Source organism: Leptosomus discolor, chromosome 1 (assembly GCF_034619465.1).
Source record: "Leptosomus discolor isolate bLepDis1 chromosome 1, bLepDis1.hap2, whole genome shotgun sequence".
Classification (NCBI taxonomy): Eukaryota; Metazoa; Chordata; class Aves; order Leptosomiformes; family Leptosomidae; genus Leptosomus; species Leptosomus discolor.
Genome location: NC_141391.1, coordinates 33,921,277 through 33,943,887, shown reverse-complemented (window position 1 = coordinate 33,943,887; position 22,611 = coordinate 33,921,277). Strand labels below are relative to the sequence as shown.

General features: G+C 37.8%; 1 protein-coding gene across 3 annotated transcripts in view; it reads left to right on the top strand.

Moving 5' to 3' along the window:
* Positions 1 to 22,611, top strand: part of DGKH (diacylglycerol kinase eta) — a 161,503-nt gene that overhangs the window by 94,119 nt on the left and 44,773 nt on the right. For 2 of the 3 annotated variants that reach the window (XM_086481975.1, XM_086481976.1), the window contains exons 5-8: positions 13,626 to 13,730; positions 14,058 to 14,190; positions 21,205 to 21,311; positions 22,427 to 22,552. In XM_086481975.1, coding sequence (XP_086338101.1) covers positions 13,626 to 13,730; positions 14,058 to 14,190; positions 21,205 to 21,311; positions 22,427 to 22,552 — 471 coding nt within the window. Of the gene's footprint in view, positions 1 to 13,625; positions 13,731 to 14,057; positions 14,191 to 21,204; positions 21,312 to 22,426; positions 22,553 to 22,611 lie in introns of those variants that run through there. The other variant, XM_086481977.1, reaches the window with a different exon arrangement.

Sequence of the window (22,611 nt, the reverse complement as noted above, 5' to 3'; positions counted from 1 at the left end):
CAGGAGTCCAGGGGCATTTTGCTCACCCTGTGCGTGCCTTTTAGTGGCATGGGGGGGGGGGTACTGAGGCCTCGTAATGATGTTGGGTACTCTGCTGAGCATTTTTTCCACAATGCTTTGCTTCTGCCTCAGAGGGTGGTTTACATTGTCTCAGCACGACATGACGAGTGTAGTTGCATAGCGTGTTCCCTCTTTGGGAAGACTTTGGCGATGAATCAGTCTCCCATCCTTACTGCACACAAGCAGATGGGGCAGTGACCAATTCTGGTGAGAGCTGTAATTCCTTATGCGTTTGCAGGGATGGAAGATGGCTTGTTGATCTCTCAAGTGCAGTTACAAAAATCTCTTTATTGTTCTCAAAACAAGACTTGAGACTGAATAGTGCAGGCATGGGCACGTGAAACGTTGGCTGTGTTCTTTTATTCTAATAGGTATAGGAATGGGGATTTAAATACTAAAATAATTCTTGAACAGGCATATTAAATTAATTATGTTCCTCAGGGCAACAAAGGTGATTATGAATTGTGATTTAAAAGGAAATGTTGACAGATTAGCTTTTGCCTTACGTTTCTACCTCTGCCTTGCTTTTGATGATGAACTGGTGCACATTGATGAAGAAAAAAATCTGTGGATGTTAACCACACTGCCTTTCAGTCACTGAGCCACATGGATATGTAAAATGACATTGGTTATTATAAATCTATCCTAGAGTCTCATGTAAAATGCACAGGCATTGTGTGGCAGCACCTTTATTTAATCCATCCAAACTGATGTTTGAAACATTTAATTCAGTTATTGGTGTTTTTTTGTGCTATATGTGGTGGAAAATAATAATTGTAGGGTAGAAATACTTACTTTGAGGCATCATTTCATTTATCTGGCTTTAGACATTCAATTTGGGTTAGGCCAACTTCTAGTGCAACTAAGAATTACACAAAGTCATGGACACTAAATTTGTTACTCTCTCTCTATATATTCAGAAAGTTAAAAATCCTGCATAGATTAATTCTGTTATCTATTTGCTTCTGAGAGTAACAGAAGAAATAATTTCACTGTCATTTGGGAAGGTGCCCTCCAGGAATATGGACATTAACATACCAGATGATACTCCGGATAGGGATTCAGCTTACCTTAACTTCAGGGTGGGACTCAATCATGGGTTTATAGACCCCTAAATTTAGGTGCCTGGGATAAGATTAATAGCTCTTTAAAGTAGATTCCTGTAATTGCTCAATTCATTATAGACTCCACTGATTATTAGCTAGCTCTCCCTTAGCTGCAGTAGGAGCTTTGTCATTCAGGGCACCTAAAATGTAGACCTCTGCTTTCAGCTTTTTGAATTAGGTGCTGAATCAAGTACTTTTTGTGGAATATGCATCTTCTGAAAGTGATCATCTTGAGAGGTAGGAAGCTGCAGTAGGCAGATCTGCTGTCCTGGAAAGCTTACTGCAATTCTTGGTAATTAGAAATTGGCTGGAAATGAGACTTTATCTTCCAGCCAGTAACATTCATTACTAAGATTGTGGATATGCTTGCAAAAATGTCTAATATAATAAATTTTTGCTGATTTCTTGGTTTTACTGATGCTATAGACTAAATAGACCATAGAGTCCAATTATTTATTCTGTGGAAAAATACTTCCTTGGAAGCTCTTAATGTGCTGGGCTTTAATTAAGTATTCTCACCTAGTGTTATGAGGCAAAGGCAGCAGAAACCTATAAACCATCTGTTCTTTATTTTATATTGTTTATTACCACCATTTGATTCAACTATTTTGCAAGGTAAATAATCTTTGTAAAGATTTTTCTATACTCTTACCTATTCTTGCTGTTCTTCTGACGTATTCTGCAGCATCATCTTCTAAGTGAAGTGACCAGTTTGGCACTCAGGGAGCAGAAGTCACGGATATTTGGGACTATTTTCTACGTTGACACTCGTTTACATTCCTTATGGATCCCACACTTTGTCTATTTTCTGCAGCAGCAATGCGTTATGCACATTTTATCCTTTTCCTGTTACTTTGGAGCCGTTTGTAATTCATAAATACTTCTGTGTTTTTTCTCTGGTGTGTATTTCTTTATTTTTATTAACACTTTTTCAAGTCTCTGTACTGTCTGTTTAATACTTTACTTAGCTCACTCTGAAGTGCCTTGGTGATCAAGGGGTGCAACTAAGTAATCAAAATTTTGTACTGTTCCCGTATCACTACTTTACACTTTTCTTCCAGTTTAAGAATTCCACAACAAAACTATGTAAGAGAATTATAAGATGCTTATTATCTATTAATCTTTTCCCATATTAAAATTTCCTATTATTCCTTCTTCCCTTTTTTATGTCCCTTAGCTTTTCATCTCATCACATGTTTGGGATGGAGAAATGATTGGTCTTTACAGTTCAATGACTGAACTAAAAATAATTATGGGTCAACCTGATGTTTTAACATTTTTGAACAGAAGTACTTAATTTAGTTCAAATTAAAGAAATCAAATTTTGGGTTAAAGTATTTTTTTCATATTATATAAAGAAAAAACAAACATGAGTGGCATTTTGTTAAAGTTAGTCCCTGAATGTAATTTTGTTACAAAAAGTTAAATTTTTTTTTTCCCTGATTTCCTCTTTTTTGGTCAGACTTATCAGTTCACTTTGATCTGTAGGCAGAGGGTCCTTCTTAGTATGCTTTTAAACAAAAAAATCTTTATCCAGTTCTCTGCAATTTCCTTGGTATTATCTAAATTTGCATAGATTTTGAAAAACTATGTGCTTATATTTGCTGATTTTCCTTTGACTTGTTATTTTGAGATGGTTAGGTGTTTTTTATAAATTAGTGATACCAAATACTCCATTGGAGCAACTGTGTTTTGACTGTGGTTAAATTTTATATTGTTTTCTTGCAGTTTATGTTGTTTTCTTCCAGAAGTCTGATTACCCTATTTCCTATCGATATTCCTGAATGTAGTGTATCCTACGTCTTGGCTGGGAGCATAAAGTTAACTGGCATATAATTTGTGTGGAACTAGCTTAAAGCATAAACCATATTTTGATCTTTGAATCCTCCTGTACAGCCGCTGTTTTTAATGGGAAGTTGCCCAGTTGTACTGGAAACTTAATTCTTGTGATTCGTCAGAATTTCAAGTTGTATATTACAACTGGACCTGAAGGCGTATTGCTTTTTAGCAGTTTATTTCAGCCCTGCTGCTTCTGACATTGGTCAGCTCTTTGCTCATCATTAGGACTAGCTGCCGCTAATTGATTTTAGAAAATTAACTTTTAATATTCATGATGGGCTTGGAAAACAGAATGCGTTGCCAGACTTTTGCTGTGTGTTGGAGAGATAGTGTTAGTTTCTTAGACTTGGACATATTTTGCTTCCTTTCTTGCCACCCAGATTTTTTCAGAGTTGTTATTGAGACTTTTCTTCAGGGACTATGAGAACTTCAGGGAATGTGAGAACTGCTTAACCTTCCCCAAGCCACATCAAGAGGAAATGAGAAGAGCCTTTTCCCAAAGGAGTTTAAAACCTTTCATCTTTGGGTTTGGGCACTCCAGTCTTCTGTCTTTTCGAATATCAGAAACAAAGAGAGATAGTCCCAAAGCTGAGAATAATTATCCTAATACTGTTTTTTTCATATTAAATAATCTAACATCAATACAGTTTTATTACTGACTCTTGATTTGCCTAAAGTTTAGGGTCTTGAGCTTTATTTAAGTGCAGAAGAGCTTATGGATGCTGGTGGAGATATTTCTCTGATGCTATCCCACTTTACAAAGTCCAGTTTACTGCAGTTCAGTCTCAATGGACATCAGGAGATAGTTTCTTTACTCATAGCCTCAAGCCTCTTTCAGACACTGTTCTACCTCAGTCTGTTTCATTCTGAGGGCCACTCACCTAAAGGTTGCACTGACCTTTTCTGGGCTTTCTGCTGCTATTCTTTCACTGTCTGTCAAATCTCTGTAGTTCAGTGAAATCATCTTGCTTCTCCTGTGTTGGGAGACTCCTGGGATCATGGAGTCAGCAACCACCTTCAAGGTTTTGGCTTGTTCCAGACTTGGGGTGGTTTCCAGACTTGGGATGGTTTCCCCTGACTTCAGCTATTACTAAGCAAACTTTTTTCACTGCCTCGTTCTTAGCCTGGGTGATTAAACTTTCTGGTTTGCTCTGTAAGAATACTCTGGAGCACAGCTACCTGCATTTTTTTTGCTTTGTGAAAAATTTATTTTGAGTAGCTTTCTACATATAGTCTCTGTTGATGATCCCTTGAAGGCAGACACTCGTGCTTGACTTCTCACTTTAATAAACCACAGGGACACAAAAGGAATGGATTTGTGTTTGGCAACATGTTTCTGTTTCTTGATGAATTTACATAAACCGAATTTCAAATAGTTTACAATTAAATTTACTTAACACAGTCTTGTGTGAACACTCTTTAGTCTGCATGAACCTCTCCTATAGGTATATCTTAACTCAGTTGCATACTAATCTTATATTATAATAATAGTGATCCAGATATGGATCATGAGCTTATTTTAGTATTGTAAAATTATTTGTGTGAAGGAAAACAAAAGAAGTATCAGTGAAGTGCTGTGCACTGTGTGTGGTGCTATCCTTAGGATTCCTCTCAGTATACATCACATCATATTTATCCTTTAGATGTTCAATAATTTCCAAGGTACACCTTGAAGTTCCCTTTGCATTCCAGTTGAGTGTGAATGTTGCTAATAGTATACACTGATGATGGTGGGAGTTCAGACACATTTGCAGATGTCTTTACTTAAAGTACCTTCCTCTGTGAGCTGAATCCCACACTCGGAAACATTGCGTTTTCAATCTTGCCGTTGGCATTATCAGAAGGGTCAGTGTGCAGCACCATTTCAAGATGGGGGAATGGCATATCCAGACATTCCCTGTGCCCTGTTTGCAGTCTAACACATGGCTGGCAGAGGTCCTGGAGTGACATCTGTGAAGATCTTGGTGTCTCTTGATATCTCTGGGGTCTCTTGTTATCTCTGGGAAGTAGAATATGGCTGGAAACAGCTCCAGTTCCTGTGCTGGCCTCACTAGCATGACTCAGCTTTGCACGGGTAGCTAACTCTTGGGATGGATTTGGTTTTTCTGTAGTTGTGAACTATCTGCTGTTTCATACAGATGTTGATTAGCCTCTAAATGATGAAGGCTTTTTGGTGCTCCCAGCCCAAGCAATACCTAAACCACAGAAAGTGAGGGGAAGTGCTTTGTATTCCATTTTGTTCAATTTTCCACTCAGGGTTTGTTTTTTTTTCTTTCTATATTCAGGCAGCTTAGAAACAAAACAAAAACTGAAATAGCAAATTAATATGCTGAGGAAAAAAGAATTAGACAAAAGCAATTAGTGTGCACTTGTGATGCACTTAGGTTTTTTTTCCTCCATTTAGCATTTGCTCATTTTCCCCTGCCCTCTGACAGTGACAAAAAAACATAATGAAGCCGAGAGCTCTTTGGGTAGCTTTGGGTGTGACTTTCAAGTTTTAAGCTCCTTATCTCTGATTTGATGCGCTGTCTCCCTTTCCCTAGAGTGTCTGGAGACGTTGAAGCTTTAAGTTTCATTATGAAAAAGCAATAAAGCATTTCAGCTGTGAGGCTAAAATCCATAGATAAACCGCTTGGGATTGAGCTATTACAAGAAAGCTGAACACTTTTCAGAAGAGGAAAACAAGGAGATGCTTAAAAATGTGACCATTCTGGGCTATATTGTACACTTTGATTCTAGTTGCGTTTGCCTGGAGCTTGTTTTCCACAGATTTTGAGCTTAAGCAGAAATTTTTTGAAAATAGCTCACAGAAAGTGTCTCTTTTTCTTCCTTTAGTTTTCTAAGAGTTTCTTTAATTTGTGAAACAAAATAAGAAGATTTGCATTAAAAATATCTTTTATTTCCTTCTCTGAACTCATGGTATAGCACTGGTGAAGCAGTTGGGGTGTTCGGAGAACAAGCACTGAGGACTGCCAGATTTCGTTCTTCCTGCAGTTTTGCACTTACCTATTCTCTGACGTTTCTTTCTCTTCTTGCTTTAAAAGTGGTTAAAATACCTGGAGAAGCCTTTAAAAGTACTGCTTGGTGCAATTCCTCTATATCAAATATTTTTATAAACAAAACCATTGGTGTACCCTTGGAATAAATTTCCTGCTTCTAGTGAACAAGGATCCCTGGCTTCAAGTGGCTGGATTATGTTTAAACAGACATCTGCTGTTACAGATGAAAAAAATAGTAACTTGCTGTTTTATTTTGTATAACTTTGCACTTAATGCCATTAAATACATAACTAAATGTTTTCTTTTAAGCACAGAAGCCATCCTATCTGATAGATGTGTATGAGCTGGTAGAACCGGAGCTAAGGGCACAGCAGTGTGAAGTAACGTGCTTAACAAATCTTTATGTAAGGGCTTTAAAGAAATGTGCAGGCCTTGAACTATATATAGCAGTTTCCAGTTTACATTCACAAGAATGGTTTATTGGTTTTGCTATATTTAAATACTGATTTAAGATAAATTTCTAATTCTTCAGTCCAAATTGATTAAACTTTCCTTCCCTGCTTCCTGTAACTGTCTCATTATTAAGTTATACTTCTGAAGGAATAATATTTTTCTGTTAGCAGTTGGCTGACGTTGGATACATGAGGTCAGATTTGGGGAACTGTAGATTTCTTACAAAGTGACCTTTGCTGGATATTTTTTGCATCTGTTTTATGTTTCGAGTCTGGACATGTAACTGGATTACTTGATTTACCTGGATTCTATTTTCACAGAATCACAGAGTGATTTAGGGGTTGGAAGGGACCTCTGAAGGTCATCTTGCCCAACTCCCCTGCTGAATCAGGACCACCTAGAGCAAGCTTCCCCGGTCCATGTCCAGACAGCTTTTCAATATATCCAAGGATGGAGACTCCACAACTGCCTTGAGCAACCTGTGCTAGTGCTCAGTCACTCTCACAGTACCAAAGTATTTCCTGACATTCACACAGAGCCTCCTGTGTTTCAGTTTGTGCCCATTGCCTCTTAGCTTGTCTCTGGGCATCACTGGAAAGAGCCTGACTCCATCCTGTTTGCACCCTTCCTTCAGGTATTTACATATATAAATAAGATCCTCCTGAGCCTTCTCCTCTCCAGCCTAAACAGTCTCAGCTCTCTCAGCCTCTCCTCATATGTCAGATGCTCCAGTCCCTTCATCATCCTTGTGGCCCTTCCCCAGACTGTGTCCAGTACCTCCATGTGTCTCTTGTAATAAGGCTCCCAGAATTGGACACAGTACTTCACGTGTGGCCTCAACAATACTGAGTAGAGGGGCAGCATCACCTCCCTCAACCTGCTGGTGATACTCCTTCTAATGCAGCCCAGGTTACTATTAACCTTCTTTGTGTCAAGGGCACATTGCTGGCTCATGTTCAATTTGCCCTCTAACAAGACCACTAGGTGCTTTTGTGCCAAGCTGCTTTCCAGCTGGGTGGCCCCCAGCATACACTGATGCCTGGGGTTGTTCCTTCCCAGGTGCAGGACTTTGTACTTCTCCTTGTTGAACTTTATGAGGTTCCTGTCAGCTCGTTTTTCCAGTCTGTCGAGGTTCCTCTGGATAGCAGCACAGCCATCTGGTGTATCAGCCACTCCTCCCACTTTTGTGTCGTCAGCGAACTTGCTGAGGGTACGCTGCCCCGTCATCGAGATCATTAATGAAGGTGTTAAACAGGATTGGACCCAGTACTGACGTTTCGGGTACACTGCTAGTAACTGGCCTCCAACAAGACTTTGTGCCACTGATCACCAACCTCTGGGCCTGGCCGTTCAGCCAGCTTTCAATCTTCCTCACTGTCTGCTCATCCAGCCTATATTTCATCAGCTTCTCTATGAGGATCTAAAGGGATAGCACTGAAAGCCTTACTGAAGGCAAGGTGGACGATATCCACCTTTGTCTCTTCATCCACCAAGCCAGTCATTTCATCATAGGTTGTCAGGTTGGTCAAGTGTGACTTACACTTCATGAATCCATGCTGACTACTCCCAATCACTTTCTTGTCCTTCATGTGCCTGGATGTGTTCTGGGAGATGCTCCTTCATTTTTGCTAGGTGTGGATAAAGCAAGGCCACCTAAATTACCTGGGCTGGATTCTAGTGCGGAGTGAAGTCAGAGTAGACCTCATACCTGTTTCTGTGATTTTACCACTTTTGTCCTGCCTTTAGGTGAGCCTGCTTGTCCTGGTGTACTGGTGCAGGAAATGCTGTGTGGGACTAACGTTTTCTTCCCCCTCCTAAGAGTTTTTATCGTGGGGGCCAAAACCAACATTACTTCATTACTTGTGAGCTTGGCAACAGTGAAATAGAGAAGACCAGCAAAAAGAAGGAAGCAACATTTTAGTGCCATAGACAGAGCTAATTGTTCTGATTATAAATTCTGTATTGTACTCAGGCAAATATAATAGTCATTTATTACTCGCCTTGCTTTTAAATCCTCTGCTCCCTTTGTAATTTATACTTTTGCCTGGCTTGGCTCGTCCTGAAAAATAATGGTGATGATACACCATAAAGCACCAACTACACCTTTGACAGTGACAGTACTGTATAATTTATTTAGTATCCTGAATCCAAGAAATTAAAGCACTGTAGAAAGCTTCCTAACTGTTAGCACTGTGATTTTTGCAGACAGGTTCTGGTAGGTATGGGAGCATCAGTGACCCCAGCAGTCTACTCCTACCACTGTGACGGATGCTTTCATCCATTGCATATATATGGACCCACCTGTATGAGGACATGGAAATGGAGGGGCAGACAGAAAGCAAGGGAGGCATAACATGTTATCCTGGTATTTACCAGAACTAACTTACCAATGTCTAGAAGCACAGAGAAGTTATAAAGCATTAAATCTGTTGCATTCATGCCCCAGGCATTGAGTGCAGTCCCTAAGAGGAGAGGTTGGGGTGCTCTCTCTCTCTCTTTATATCACCCTTTCTTCATTAGTTCCAGAACGATATTTTTAAAATATCTGTTCAAAGAACAGGAAAACCATTTCTCCACACGTTTTGGATTCTAAGTTATGTTTCTACATTACAAAGTCAATTCAAGATCAGCCATGCAAAGTGCTATTAGTGTAATGCCTGATAATAGTTTCGAGCAGCAGAAGGTGCCTTAATGCAAATATCATGTTGCAGGAAGCAGGGTGCTTTACAATAGCTGCTAGATGTAGACCATTATTTTCTTGATTAGCGAAGGTAGTGTCTGCATTTTTCTTTGAATCAGTAAAGGAAGCAGGAATGTAGCCATCAAGCTTTGGGACATGTATTTTCTTATATGTTGCTGATCTGATAAAATGTGTTAAAAATTAGGCAATAGGCTTTAACTGAAATGTCTATGATTCTGTTTTACTGATCGTAGGTCTAAACCCATTGGGTTGAAGGCATATAGAATGTTATTGGTAAAGTTAGCCCCTTTGAAAGCAAAGGGTATTTTCAAATTTACATTTAATTTAATGGCAATTTTGTTTCCTTTCAAGATGTTAAGCTTGTTCCTAACAGGGGCAGTCTGAAAAAAAAGTTGCAGTGGTGGCCCGAAATTTGACTGTGTAATTTCTGTTGAAGTAATTTCCAGATGTGTATGTGCATATCTATGAGTACATGTATATTTTAGAAGACAAATTATCCTAGTGTCATCATGTGTGAAAATTGCAGTTTATGGCACGACTTATGTGGTGGCAGACTGAACAATGTCCTCTCGTTCTCTCCTTCATTTCCTCACAAAGTCCCTAATTTTTCTGAACAGAACAGGAACATTATCGCAGTAATGGGCCATTTTTCTTCCTGTCACCTATGATGTTTTAGGACTTGTGTTATTTGCCTTCAACTTAGGACTGTATATGCTCACTCTTTCCCTATGCCTACTGCATTAAAAGCATTTTTTATTCCCACTACCTGAATTTCATTACTTTCCAATATACTGCAGTATCTGGCTTTGATAACTCTCTCTTCCAAAATCAGCAATGACTTCTTCTTGGCTACTTGACAATGGTGAAAATTTTCAAAGTAACTTAATCTTCTAAATTAAATCTGCTTGATTTATTTATTTTTAAGGCCTTTTGTCTGTCTTCATCCTTCCTGATTTGTCTCCTGCTTTGTCAGCGTGAGAACCATTAGCACCTGAGTTCCTGCGAGATTTAAGAGTTTTCTTATTCTTATGCTTCCTCAGTGGTCTTCTAGTGGTTCCTGTACACTGCCTTTGTCATTGTACTATACAATTTCTTCTTGTCTGAGAGTTTAGCATATTCAGAGTGCTATATGAATAATAATATTTGGGGCAGCAAGCATTAGTTTGGAAAAAAAAGTAGTATGAAATAGGAGAAAAGATACTGACTGGTTGGTAGAAGAAAAGATACAGGACTTTGAATATAAATACATGCAATGAGATAAGGTTACTACTAAAATCCAAATTTACATGGCTGGAAAATAGTTTTAAGGGCAATTAAATCCATTTTCGTTTTGATTATGTCTGCATACAGGTTCATCTGTGTTTAATGAATGCACTCTATAAACATCCTATTGAAGTTAGTTAATGATAACTTTCTGTAAGCACCCATAAGAAAGCGTGCCTTCTGTGTGAATGCAAATAAGAAGGTATAGGAAGTCATTCTTAGTTTAGGACAAGCAAGAACGGCTTTACTGAGTTAGCATAAAGCTCATAAAACCATACTGAGTCAAAGTATAATAGCAGTAGCAGGTACTCAAGGAAGGAGTATAAGCAGCAGAGCACGTGCAGCGATCCTCTCTTGCGTAACTTCCCAACGTTAACTCATGTTGGATTTTGAGGACTTGCTAAGTTGAAGGTTTCAGATATCATGTTTTATAGTATATGAGGTGTCTATTCGTGATGGATTTGACCAGTACCTTTTTAGACATTTATAGTTCTGGTCTCCTCGACATCCTTTGGGAATACTTTTCAAGTCTAAATAATGCGTTCCATTTTTGGAAAAAACACTTCTTGTTGTTTGCTAATTATTTCCTTGCTTCCCTGAGTTCTTATGTTATATGAAATATCTAATAAATAATGAGAGGACACCCTCTCCATGATTTTGTAGACTGAAATAGATGAGAACCTAAACAGACTGCTTAGTTTCTCTTTTTTTTTTTTTTTTAAAAAAAGAGAAATTCCAAGCATTGTTGATATTTATTGCATATAATGCATTTTGTCTTTTGTCATGTTACCATATACCTTCTTGAAGTCTGTTGTTAAAAATATGTAAATCAAAGAGAATATGTAGTTTAATCATCATGTTGTAGATGTGTATTTACAAATACGTATGTCTTCCAACTTTCCACTTTATTTTTATAGCACTAACAATAATTTATCCTATGTTCAAGTAGTCATCAGTATATAATCTAACTTTTAGACTGTTGAAATGCTCTGAACTTTATTAAGTTTGTTATGCTCTGAATTTAATAAGAAGTTGGGATATAGGAATTTCTGGTATGTTTACATGCATTAGTGATGTTCGGTGACATGATTTGCTTGCAAATACATGCGGTGTAGTACCTCTTGAGATGGCCTTTGGTGTCCCACCTGGCTTATTTATAGCTGCTGTTCTGGGTGCTGTGGTCCTCAGTTCATGTTTACCTTCCTACATACTGAGGGGTGTCTCCATTGTCACTAGATAACTGCATGTGAACAATTGAACTAAAGCCTTGATTTTGGGAGGGGAGAGTGGGGGGGATGTAGAGGGGGTTTCCATGATCAGTAGTGTTAAAGACATGAGTAGTATAAACAAATATTACTTGAAAAGATCAAGATTGTCTGGAGTCTTCAGCAATAAATGCAGCTGTTGTTGCTTAATGGCATTTCACAACGTCTGGTTACAGGTTAGCATCAGTAGTGAGCATGGGGGAAGGATGGACGCAAAGTGCAGAGTTTTGGGTGGACTTGTCCTTACTTAATCCCTATTATAATGTCATGCTATATAATAGGAAATAATCTGGTGGGTGTATTTGCTCAAACAAGATTTCTGAGTCCACTGAAACCTGGAAATTCCAGCAAAATGCTGATTGTTGTTGGAGCCAGGGTTATATTATGATTTAATGGCTTTTCTGGGCTTCATTTGATGACCTGGCCTAGAAAAACATTTTGAAGTAATAAAGCGTCTGTTTGGCTCCATACTAATGAGAGAAGCATTGCTCTTTGCATTAACTGTTCTTTAGGAAGAGCCGTGGAGAGCTACTAATAAACGTTATTAAAAAGCTTAAGCAAGATTGAAGGAAATAGAAAACAGAGAAACTATTCCATTCTATGTGAAGTGGGTATATTAAAAAAAAAAGGGGGGGGGGGGGAAGCAAGCCCACAGAGTTTTTGCCTCCCCTCCATGTGACGTGCAGCTTGCTGCACTTCAGTTACGTTGCCTCTGAGATATGTTAAAGTGCAGCTCAGTTTAATGAAGAAGTGGATAGTACAAATCAAGGCTAGAGACTATTTACGGCAGAGATTGGGTAAGTAAATGCAGCTGTACATAAGTGTTTACTAATATTGTGCAAATGTTATAATATCTAGCCTGTAGCATTTAAAACAATACTCAGAACTATCATTTTTTGGTGGTCCTTTCTTTGTTTTACTGAAGTAATTTGCAAGTGTGAGTTGTTCATACTATGCAATAGATTTATGCATAAGACTGATAAAGGATTTAATTTTATTTTTCAGACTTCCTACAACAAAAGAAATAACTTTCTTTTATTTTCATATACTTATTTTGTTTTAAATTCTTTGCTATGTAAGTAACTGCTTTGTCTATTTTAGTGCAGTGCTCAAAATAATTTCAGTGGGAGTTAGCTGATAGTTTCTGGTGCCTTCGTGTTATTTTAATTATTTTTCTACTGGTGAGGGAGGGGGGAAAACAGCCTATACTCTGAACCTCCTAGGTACAGTATTTTCAGATATCTAGAATCCAACTCCAGATCACTGAAAACTCCCCAGCGTCAACTTATTCCAGGAATTCATTCAACCGTCCTAGTAGGATATGATTTTGGCTGTTTGCTGTTGTTCTCTGTGTCTTTTTATAAAGATTTGTATGTGTTCTTATACTGAGTTTTATATAGAGAGTTCTGTTTCAAATTTGTGTGTGTTTAAATTTGTGTAAACTTAATACCAATATACACAATAGAGAAATACAGTGAAAGCTTTTGGTTTTGTTTAAGGCTTCCAGGCTTTTGATTTTGATAAGTTTTTGTCCCTAGCAGCTGGAATGGACCTTCCAGTTGCTATAATGCTGTTATGAAACAGGATTGTAATGTTAGTCAATTAGTAATTTCCAGAGGGGTTGTTTTAGCAGTTTCAGTGCCTGCCATTTGGGTAGTTAAATCTCAGTGCATAGCCAAAGAGCTGAGGAGGAAGAATGATCAGTATAGATTGTAAAGACCTATACCGAAGCTGATTTGAATCTTGGGAACTGAAAAAGGAAAAGCAAACTCCTTCATTGTGGTAGTGTATTAAAGAAAATATTTTTAAGCATTCAATATCTTGTGATCTAGGGCATGTCTTCCTTTTGCATCATCACGTAGGAAAGAGTACGTTAAATATTATAGTCTTATCATGATTTTCGCTATCTGGATTAATCAGAATGTGTAATCTTTTTCAGATAATAACTCCATTTAGGAGGCTAATATTGTGTGCTGAGAACAGAAAAGAAATGGAGGACTGGATAAGCTCTTTGAAGTCAGTTCAGTCCAGGGAACACTATGAGGTAAGTTGACATCCCTCTTGGTGCAACCTGTTCTAGCTCAACAAATCAAGCTACAGGACACAGAACTGGGGTATTCACCCTCCTTAGTGTGAAAAGTGTGTCTAATGTCAGAGTGAAGCTTAATGTTAAGACCTTTACTAGCAAAATGAGAGCTTATTATCACACTTTTGTTTCAAAGTTTGGAAGGACAGCTGGCTAAATACCTTTTGGAAAATACTTTTGGTGAACATTGCATTGTCATCCCCTATAATGTGGAACCGTAGGTAATTTCAGTCACCGTAGCTGTGTTCTGTACTTGCAAATTTGTCTTAACTTCTCCTTTACTAGACCGCACAGTTTAATGTGGAACATTTCTCAGGGATGCATAACTGGTACGCCTGCTCCCATGCCCGACCTACCTTCTGTAACGTGTGTAGAGAGAGCCTCTCTGGAGTCACTTCTCACGGCCTGTCTTGTGAAGGTAAAATAAACGCTTTCTTCCCTCTGTTTATAATGCCGCGTGTGTTGACAGATGGCTGAAAGTTTAAGTTGAGTAATGATTCTGAGAATAATGAGTAAGAAAAAAGCCTGAAGGGAAAAATCTGTTCACTAGAGTGACTTACTTTCAGGCAGAGGGACTGCTAATCATTTGGCTTGCCTTCTTTGTGCTCCAGGTGTCTTTTTCTAAGTCATCCCAATAAAATGGTTCCTTCTGCTGCAGCAACCAGTTTGGACAGTTTGCCAGAAGATAGGATTTATTTGATTTTCCTGTCAAAAATGTGAAACAAAATTGTGTTACTGGTTTGCAGAACCAACATTCCTCAGGAAAAAAATCATAATGGTAGTTTCTGCCCAAAATCTATAAAAAAATTTAACACTTTGTTCAGCGCTGTGACCTCTTCCCCTCCAATTCTTTGCTCTGTTGCTGCTGCCTGATCCTGCAGTACAGGCGGGACAGATGAGGACAGATTTATTGCTTTAAAAATTCTCTCATGCAGTGAGAGGGTAGAGATGTACATGCCTTCACGTTTTGATGGCTCAACAGATGAAATCCAGCACAAAGAAAAAGGAGATGTAGCTAAAACTTCAGCATTAAGCTTATCTGGAGAAATTATATTTATTATATATATAAAATATATGTAATATGTATTTATAATAAACTTGAAACAGCTCCTATATTTTCTGTTGCAACTTCTGTCAAAAAGTGGTGACAAACTTGCTTATGTTAGAATCCGGCAGAAAATAAAGCATCCATGTGACCTTATGATATATATGAAATGTAGAGATATTTAATTACCAAACCAGCTAACTGTCCAGAAAAGAGTTACAGTTCTAACATTCAAAACTTGATTTTTTGGATGCATGTTACCCAACTGCAAATGCATTTCTGTTGTTGATGCTGTTATAATACTTGAGGTCTGAGTATAATAATGTGTATTAAAGGAAATCTTACAAAGGAAACATTAACCCACTGTCCTGAATTGTCCATGCTTTTAATGTAGTTAATGGTGCAGTTGCCAAGGAACGGGATGAACCTGTTTCATAGAAATTAGAAGTAGCATAGTTACTTCCAGCTTCTGTGGTGTATGCTTTCCACTGCGTATGTGTCGTTTGGACAGTTTTAAGGCAATTATGGTCTTTTCAATGTCTGATATTGGCAGATGGAAGTATCATGTGCTTAACTGAAATGCAGTTGTATTGCCTTTGTGTACAAATACAGTTATGCTTGCTCAGGCAAAGGAAAGACTGCTTTGCTTTCATAAAGAATTTATCCTTTCGTAAGTTAATATTATAGCTATTGTAAAAGGCTGTTTAGTAAGAATTATTCTTGTAAGATTAACAATGTTGATGGTTGTAGTTGTTATCTGTTTTTTCAGTGTCTTATTTTGCTTCTAAGTATGGTTTTAATTTCCAAGGTGTTGGTGTTGACTTTACATTAAGGAAGTTTCCTTCATTTCCAGATTTAGACTTTGTCACGTTTCTGCATAACTTATTACAAACTATTGCTACATTTATCCATATTTCTGATGCCAGTTGATCTTTCAGAAGTTTTTACAAATGGCTTCTGAAGGTAGTTTGGATTTGCTTTCACCAGTCCACAGTTTCACAAACTTGTATGACCTGGATTGGCTGATACATACATACTATGATATTCTTTTATAAGTTTACCTCTTCTTCTTAACTACTAGTTCACACCTATTTTCCTTTATTTTTTTCCAAGTTGTTTTTTTTTTTTTTAAAAAGGAGAACTTTAATTATGCATCTAATCTGAAGCTTTTGACAGTTGACTTTTTTACTGGAATACTCATATTTTGTCCCTGTTTCTGTATACCTGTAAAAACCCATGTTAACCATCCTTAATTTCTTCATCTAAGAAGTGTATTTTGGTTTTGTAGTAGTTCTTTCTCTGAAATTCTTACGTGACCGAGTTCATATTTACTTGCTTCTGCAATGTACGCTGCTAATGCATTTCACCATCTATTTTTTGGCTTACCCTGTGTTAGCAATAGACACTGTTTGAGGAGACGATGTAGGAAGTATGGAGTCTTAAGATTCCCCAGACGTGTTCTGTGCTACTTTGTCTCATTATAGCTTTAAAAAAACTGTTTAAATATTCATGCCTGGCGTCTTAAACTTCCAGCACTGCTTTACACTGGGAATCCATTTATATCTATACTGAATTCAATTGTTTGTGTGGTCATTGATCCCAGGCTACTCTATTATATCTTGTATCAAGAAGCATGAGAGGCTTCTTCACAAGAGATATTGCAGCTTTTCTCCTTCTCTCAGTGGTTTGGGTTATTGTCACACCAAATTATCTTGAAAGTAGCTTAGAGTCTTTGCACTCTTTGTGGTCTGATTCTTGACTGTTAACTATAGGTAAAAATAAAAATAAATCTCATTGCTGATATTTTGCAGCTTACAGTACTTTAGAAGGTCAGTCCTGTAATATTTTGTTCTCTTGGACCTTGTGGTCTCCAGCGGCACTACACAATGGTTTTTTTTTCAGCTTGACCACACAACAAGCCTCATTTCTTTTGGAGATCAGATGGGTGCCTTCTTTTTCCAGGGCATCTTGCCTTCTGGTAGCCTTTGGCAAAGGTTGACCAAATTAATTGCAGGCCACCCTGAAGAAACTTCTGTAAGTTTTGTGGAAGCCAGTGTAGGAAAAGAGGGTATGTTAATACCTTGCTAGGGAAAAGACTGTAATGTGAACTGATATCTTTTTAGAAGTCAAAGAATTGATATGTCTATCAAACTGAAGATGTAAATTCATATCAAACCAGGCTTCATTCTTTCTACTGCTCCAGAAAAATTGACTTTTACAAAATTTAATCATACACTCCTTTGAGATGCAATGCTGTTCCTTCTACTAGTTTCTTCTTTTATGTCTTCTCGAAAGATAATCTGCTTTTCAAATGTCTATGTGTTGTGTTGCTCTAGCTAGCTCTAGAGGACTGATCTCTGCAACATTTGTCTGCAGTCCTTACTAGGAGAGACAAGTAATAGGTTTTTTGCCTTGCTTTGGACATTACTCCAAACTAACTGAATCAAGTAAGGCTTTTGTTTATGCTCCTCAATGTTTCTCTTACTCAGAGTTTAGCTTGCTGTATTCTCAAGAGTCTAAGCCTAGGAAGTTGTCAGGTAAACACGGGGATACATGGAGTATTTAGGCAAAAAAACCTAAAGAACTACAGATCATTATCTATAGAAACACTTTCAAAGCTCTCTAGCCTCAATTACTCTGTATTAATACTGCATTTCTATCCAAGTCACTGCTAGTGGAATGCTGCCTTTGTGATTATTCTCAAAGATGTATTTCTTCATGTAGTGTTTTCATTATCATGACTGAATCTTGATTATCAAATATACCTAATAAGGTGGAGATTGCAGTTAAATTAGATGCTTTCTCCTGTGATGAATTGCACAGACAATATTGAAGGAACACTTTAGGATCATAAAGTCAAGCAAGAAAATACTGGGATTAAATTGCCTCTGCAAATGCATTTTGTGCACTTTGTCTTTTTTAATTATAATTGGGTGTTTTTTTGCCCACAAACCCTCATTCTTCTTACCTACTGCACAGGGTATTGTATATGCACTACTTGGGCAATCATTGTCTCCAGAATTTTTGCCACATTTTCTGCACAGGCTGGAGAATGGATAGTGAATGAAGAGGTCAGGAAGAGAAGGGATGTTCTTTGTTAAAGAATGGAGTAATAGACAACTGGGTTCTGTGATTTTGTGTCACACTATGCCTCTCTGTAAAGGGAAATCACTTAAATAAGATTTTTGATCAAATCAGTAGTTGTATGTTGTTTATAATCTGGGATCTGTATCACAGAAATGCCGAATTTTCTATAACCGCAAAAATCAGTTGAAGTTGTTCTGAAGCCACTGATCCTTTGAAGATACACAGTATTGAAAAAAATGTTCTTAATTGTAGTAGTACTGAGCATCATCATAATAATAATGATAATAAAATAATAATAATAATAATAACAACAACGACAACAATAATAATAATATTTAAAGGCCAGGAAGACATTAATACTGTCTAAATTAATAATGTCTAAAAAGCAGTATTTTGTTAGCTTTTGGTAAATAAGGCAAATACGTGTTGAAAATTATTATGAACCAGAGTATGGCACAGCTGCATACTTACCAAGAACCATCCATTGCGTGAAATGAATGAGGGTCTTATTCTCAAAAAGTGTATGATCATGTAACTGGAGACTTTACTCCTGCATATGGAAGCTATATTGCAAAGTTATATTGCAAAGTTAAGTTGCAGGGGTAACTTTCTAGTTCTTGACTTGGTAATATGAGTATTCTTTTAACACTCTGTTTGTAATATTAAATTAGCTCAAAGAGTTATTTGTTTGGGTGAAAATAGTAAAAACTTCCAAGAAACTGCTGAATTTTATCCTTTTATATTTACTTATAATGTATGCATAAGCTTCCAATTGGAGTGAAGTTAGGTTGCTCTCTTCACGTGAATCACGCCATTTTCACTGTGGCTTGTCCATCCGTCGTATGATAGTGTTCTTGCAAACAAAGCAGCAGGTTTCTGGGAATACCTGAAGACAAATCCTTCCATCTTGACAACTTAATCTATAGATACCAGCTCAGGGGTCTTCAGATCAGTTTCAAAACTTTGGCTTTGGCCTTTGAAGTTGGAAAAAAACAGTCTGAGACAGTTCTTCTTTGAAGAACACAGAAGTGAAAACTCATCATAAAATAGGTGGTAGGTAAGTTTGGGGAAGAAAATATTGAGTGTCCTGCCAATGTAGATGAATTAATTGATGGGTGGTTAGAATGAAAGGCCTTGAGACAGAAGTGTTCTGTAACAAAGCTGTGTATTTTCAGTGCAGGAGATCCTATGATCACATTCAGTAATGTTGACTTTTCTTCACTGTAGATAATAATAGCTCTAGATTTAATCACTGTGTCTGACAGCAGATGTTGGTACCACTGTGACAACTGTTTGCTAATTAAGTGATTCTCTTGGTTGGCTTTCTGAAAGACCTGCTTCATATTCCAGCTAGAAACATTTACTCAGGAAATTAAAATTTAAAATAATATTCTATGAATATTCTAGATTTGGTCTGGCTAAATTTTGCCTTTTCTCATCTTTCAACTTTCACTGATGAAGTAAGAGCAATTGATGTCTAGTAGTTTGTCTGCATTTCCAAAAGACTTCAGATATCAGATTGATTCATGAATGGGATGCAGTGTCATCTGAGACAAAAGAAATTAGGGGGTAGTGGTAACTAAGGTTGAAATTTGATTTAAAGTTTTCCTTTCTATACCTGTCTTTTCTGTACTGCTATGTATTTTGCTCAAAATTTACATCTGTGTCTTAAGGCCATTGTTTTTGATAATGTTTAATGCTCAGAGTAACATGAATTGTTGATTGATGATATTGGGGTTGCAGGGGGGTGACCTACAGAAAGTCTGATCTGAGATTTGGTAAGTTATATACTGTACCCACAATGCAGACGTTAGCTGTCACTTGCCATCTGTGATGTGGCTTGCTGTAGCTCTTCAGATCTTGAGTTTGAATTTGTCCTTGCCTTGCTAGGAGAGCAGAGGTTGAATTCAGGGTCCTGAGATCTAGTTGAATCATAGGTCAATAGGATTTGAAAATTCCCTTATTTTTTTATACCTTTGGAATTTGGAATTTCCTGTTGCCCTTCATCCTTGATTTGTTGTATTTTGGTCTCTGTGGCAAAGACAAATGCATGTCATTTATGAGTGGTGTGTCTTCTTCATAACATTCAAGTGGCAAAACTGCTCAAGGCCCATCACTTGAAAATGCGAGACTACCCTGTTAGCTGAGGAATATGGGATATTTGCACGCTTTGAGTTTATGAATGGTGCTTTTCAAAATGACAAGGGGAGATACTGTAAAAGCAACAAAACTCCTTTTTCTGTTTCCTTCTCCTTTTTTGAGCTTAGCACATACTTTCACGCATCTCTCAGAACAATGAGGATTGCTTTCATACTCGGATGTTGCTTACATAGTCTCAATTCAGTTTTTAAATTGATCTGGCAGTGGATCAGTGAAATTAAAATGAGGAATTTATGATTCACAAGACCTTTTGTACCATCGCTTAATGTTTTTTAATGGTGGACAAGCTTCCTGTCAAGTATTTGTGTGAAAAGAGACTACTACTTCTGGTCTGCTGGCTAGTTCTCATAAACCTTTAATGACTTTTGCCAAAATAATTTATATAATGCACTCTAAACAGAATGATGTCATGCACTTCCAGTAACAGAAATACCCACAGTTGGGTGCGTCAGTCTGTTTGGCCTAATATGATATCATTAACTAGTCATATTATTTGAGTTTAACAAAATACAAATAGTTATCAGATTGTCAGAATGTCTCCCTGTACTACACACTTGTGCTGAGTGTTCTGATTAGTAGATTTTTAATAAACAATCCAGCAAGAAATCAGGCTCTTCCTCACTGAATGTGACCTCTTGGAAAATATTGTAACCACCAGTATCCTGAATAAATATATCACCACTGATATATTTCTCAGCTTCTGGGAAAACAGGCATAGTATGGTACTCAAAAGGGATTCTTCAAGCAAAGAAAGAGAGCAAAATACTTCTGTGAAACTCTCCCATCACCTCTTGCAAATTTAAACCAGGTATCTGGTGAGTTGTGTCACTGGAGGAATAGAAAAGGCAAAAATACAGCTACAGATATGGTTGTTCCTTAGTACCTTGCATTGCACCTGAAAAAATGGGGACCAATGTGGATTTGAGGACACACTTGACATCAGCCACAGCTAAGCATTAAACCCAGTTTAGAGAGTTAAAGCTGACGTGATTATGAACTGAATTTTCTGTTAGTTGGATTGTGTCACATGTGCAACTCTTAAGTGACATGTACAGAATACCCATGTTTAATTTTTTTAAAGGCATGTATCAGTGAAATACAGCAAATAACATAGTATATATGTTTATGTGTGCCTTCCAGTGTGTAAGTTTAAAGCACATAAAAGATGTGCTGTCCGAGCAACAAATAACTGCAAATGGACTACGTTAGCCTCGATTGGAAAAGACATCATTGAAGATGAAGATGGTGTAAGTACTATTCATATTTGCAGTATTTTCCAAAGCTGTTTCTTCTTTATGGGGAAAAAAAAAAGAAAGGCTAAGCATAGAAATGTTGCCATGTGACCCATTGAAGTTAATGGTAGGTAGCTATATTCCTGAGCACTTTTCAAAGATTAATGTGGTATTTGGAACAAAAGTTATATTCCTGTCTCACAAGACAAGTTTAGTATCTGTGGGCACTAGATTGCAGCCGTGTTACAAGATTTTAAAGGCCACCTGCAGAGAAACTCTGAAGCTGGAGAATTGCTCCAGAAGTTCCTACTGCTCTTAAGCAAAGGTGGTATTTTATAGTGTCACCATGCTGTTTTGGCAATCTATTTTGTGTCCTCCTTACGACAGCTGTTCCCCAGGAGGCCTGTTTGGAATTCACTGACGTGTGTGGGGTTTTTTACTGATGAAAGCAGGAATTTTAAAATTAGCAGGAGAAATGACAAAAGCTTTTCAGAGGTTTATTGTGATAGATGGGTTATTTTTACAAACACAGCTATGTATATGCCACTAGCATGAAACTTCTTCCTAGAAGGTTAGTACTAAGTTGCACACCTATGAGTGTCCTGAGTTGCTAACAGTATTAGTGGGACAAAGAGTGCACCAAGTAAAGCTCTGCACTGCATTTAGGGACTACTTTATAGAAGTGTGACTTACCAGCCATGGTGAGGGGGTACGTAAAGCCATAGAGGTATTCTGCTGTCCTGCCTATTCTTCTGAATATTAGTTATTTTCATTGGTTTGTGTCGTGCAGTCAACGTGAAGTGAATGGGTGCTTACTTGTATTACTGAGTCTCTAGATTTAACTGCCCCATTTTTGTGTGGTTATTTGCTACCATAGTACCATGAATAGTTGAATGAGGCGTGTCTCCCTTCTTCAGCTGTCAGATTTTCTGCCTAGCATGTGAAACACCACTGTAGTCCACATTCATAGCTGTTGCCTTGCAAGCATCAGTGGCACTTATCCTGGTCAGCCATACCTGCTTCTTTGATGATAGGGTAGAGCGGTGGGAAATAGTGCAAATCCACCTATATTTGAGAAACAAAAGCCTCCACTTTCTGAGTATTTAACTTCTATGACTGCTTCTTCACAGATAGCTATGCCTCACCAGTGGTTAGAGGGTAATCTGCCCGTCAGTGCCAAATGCGCAGTCTGCGACAAGACTTGTGGCAGTGTTTTACGCCTGCAAGATTGGAAGTGCCTTTGGTGTAAAGCTATGGTAGGTGCAATGAACCGCGTCCAAGCAGCTGGGATTTTGCCAGCTTTATTGCTCACTTT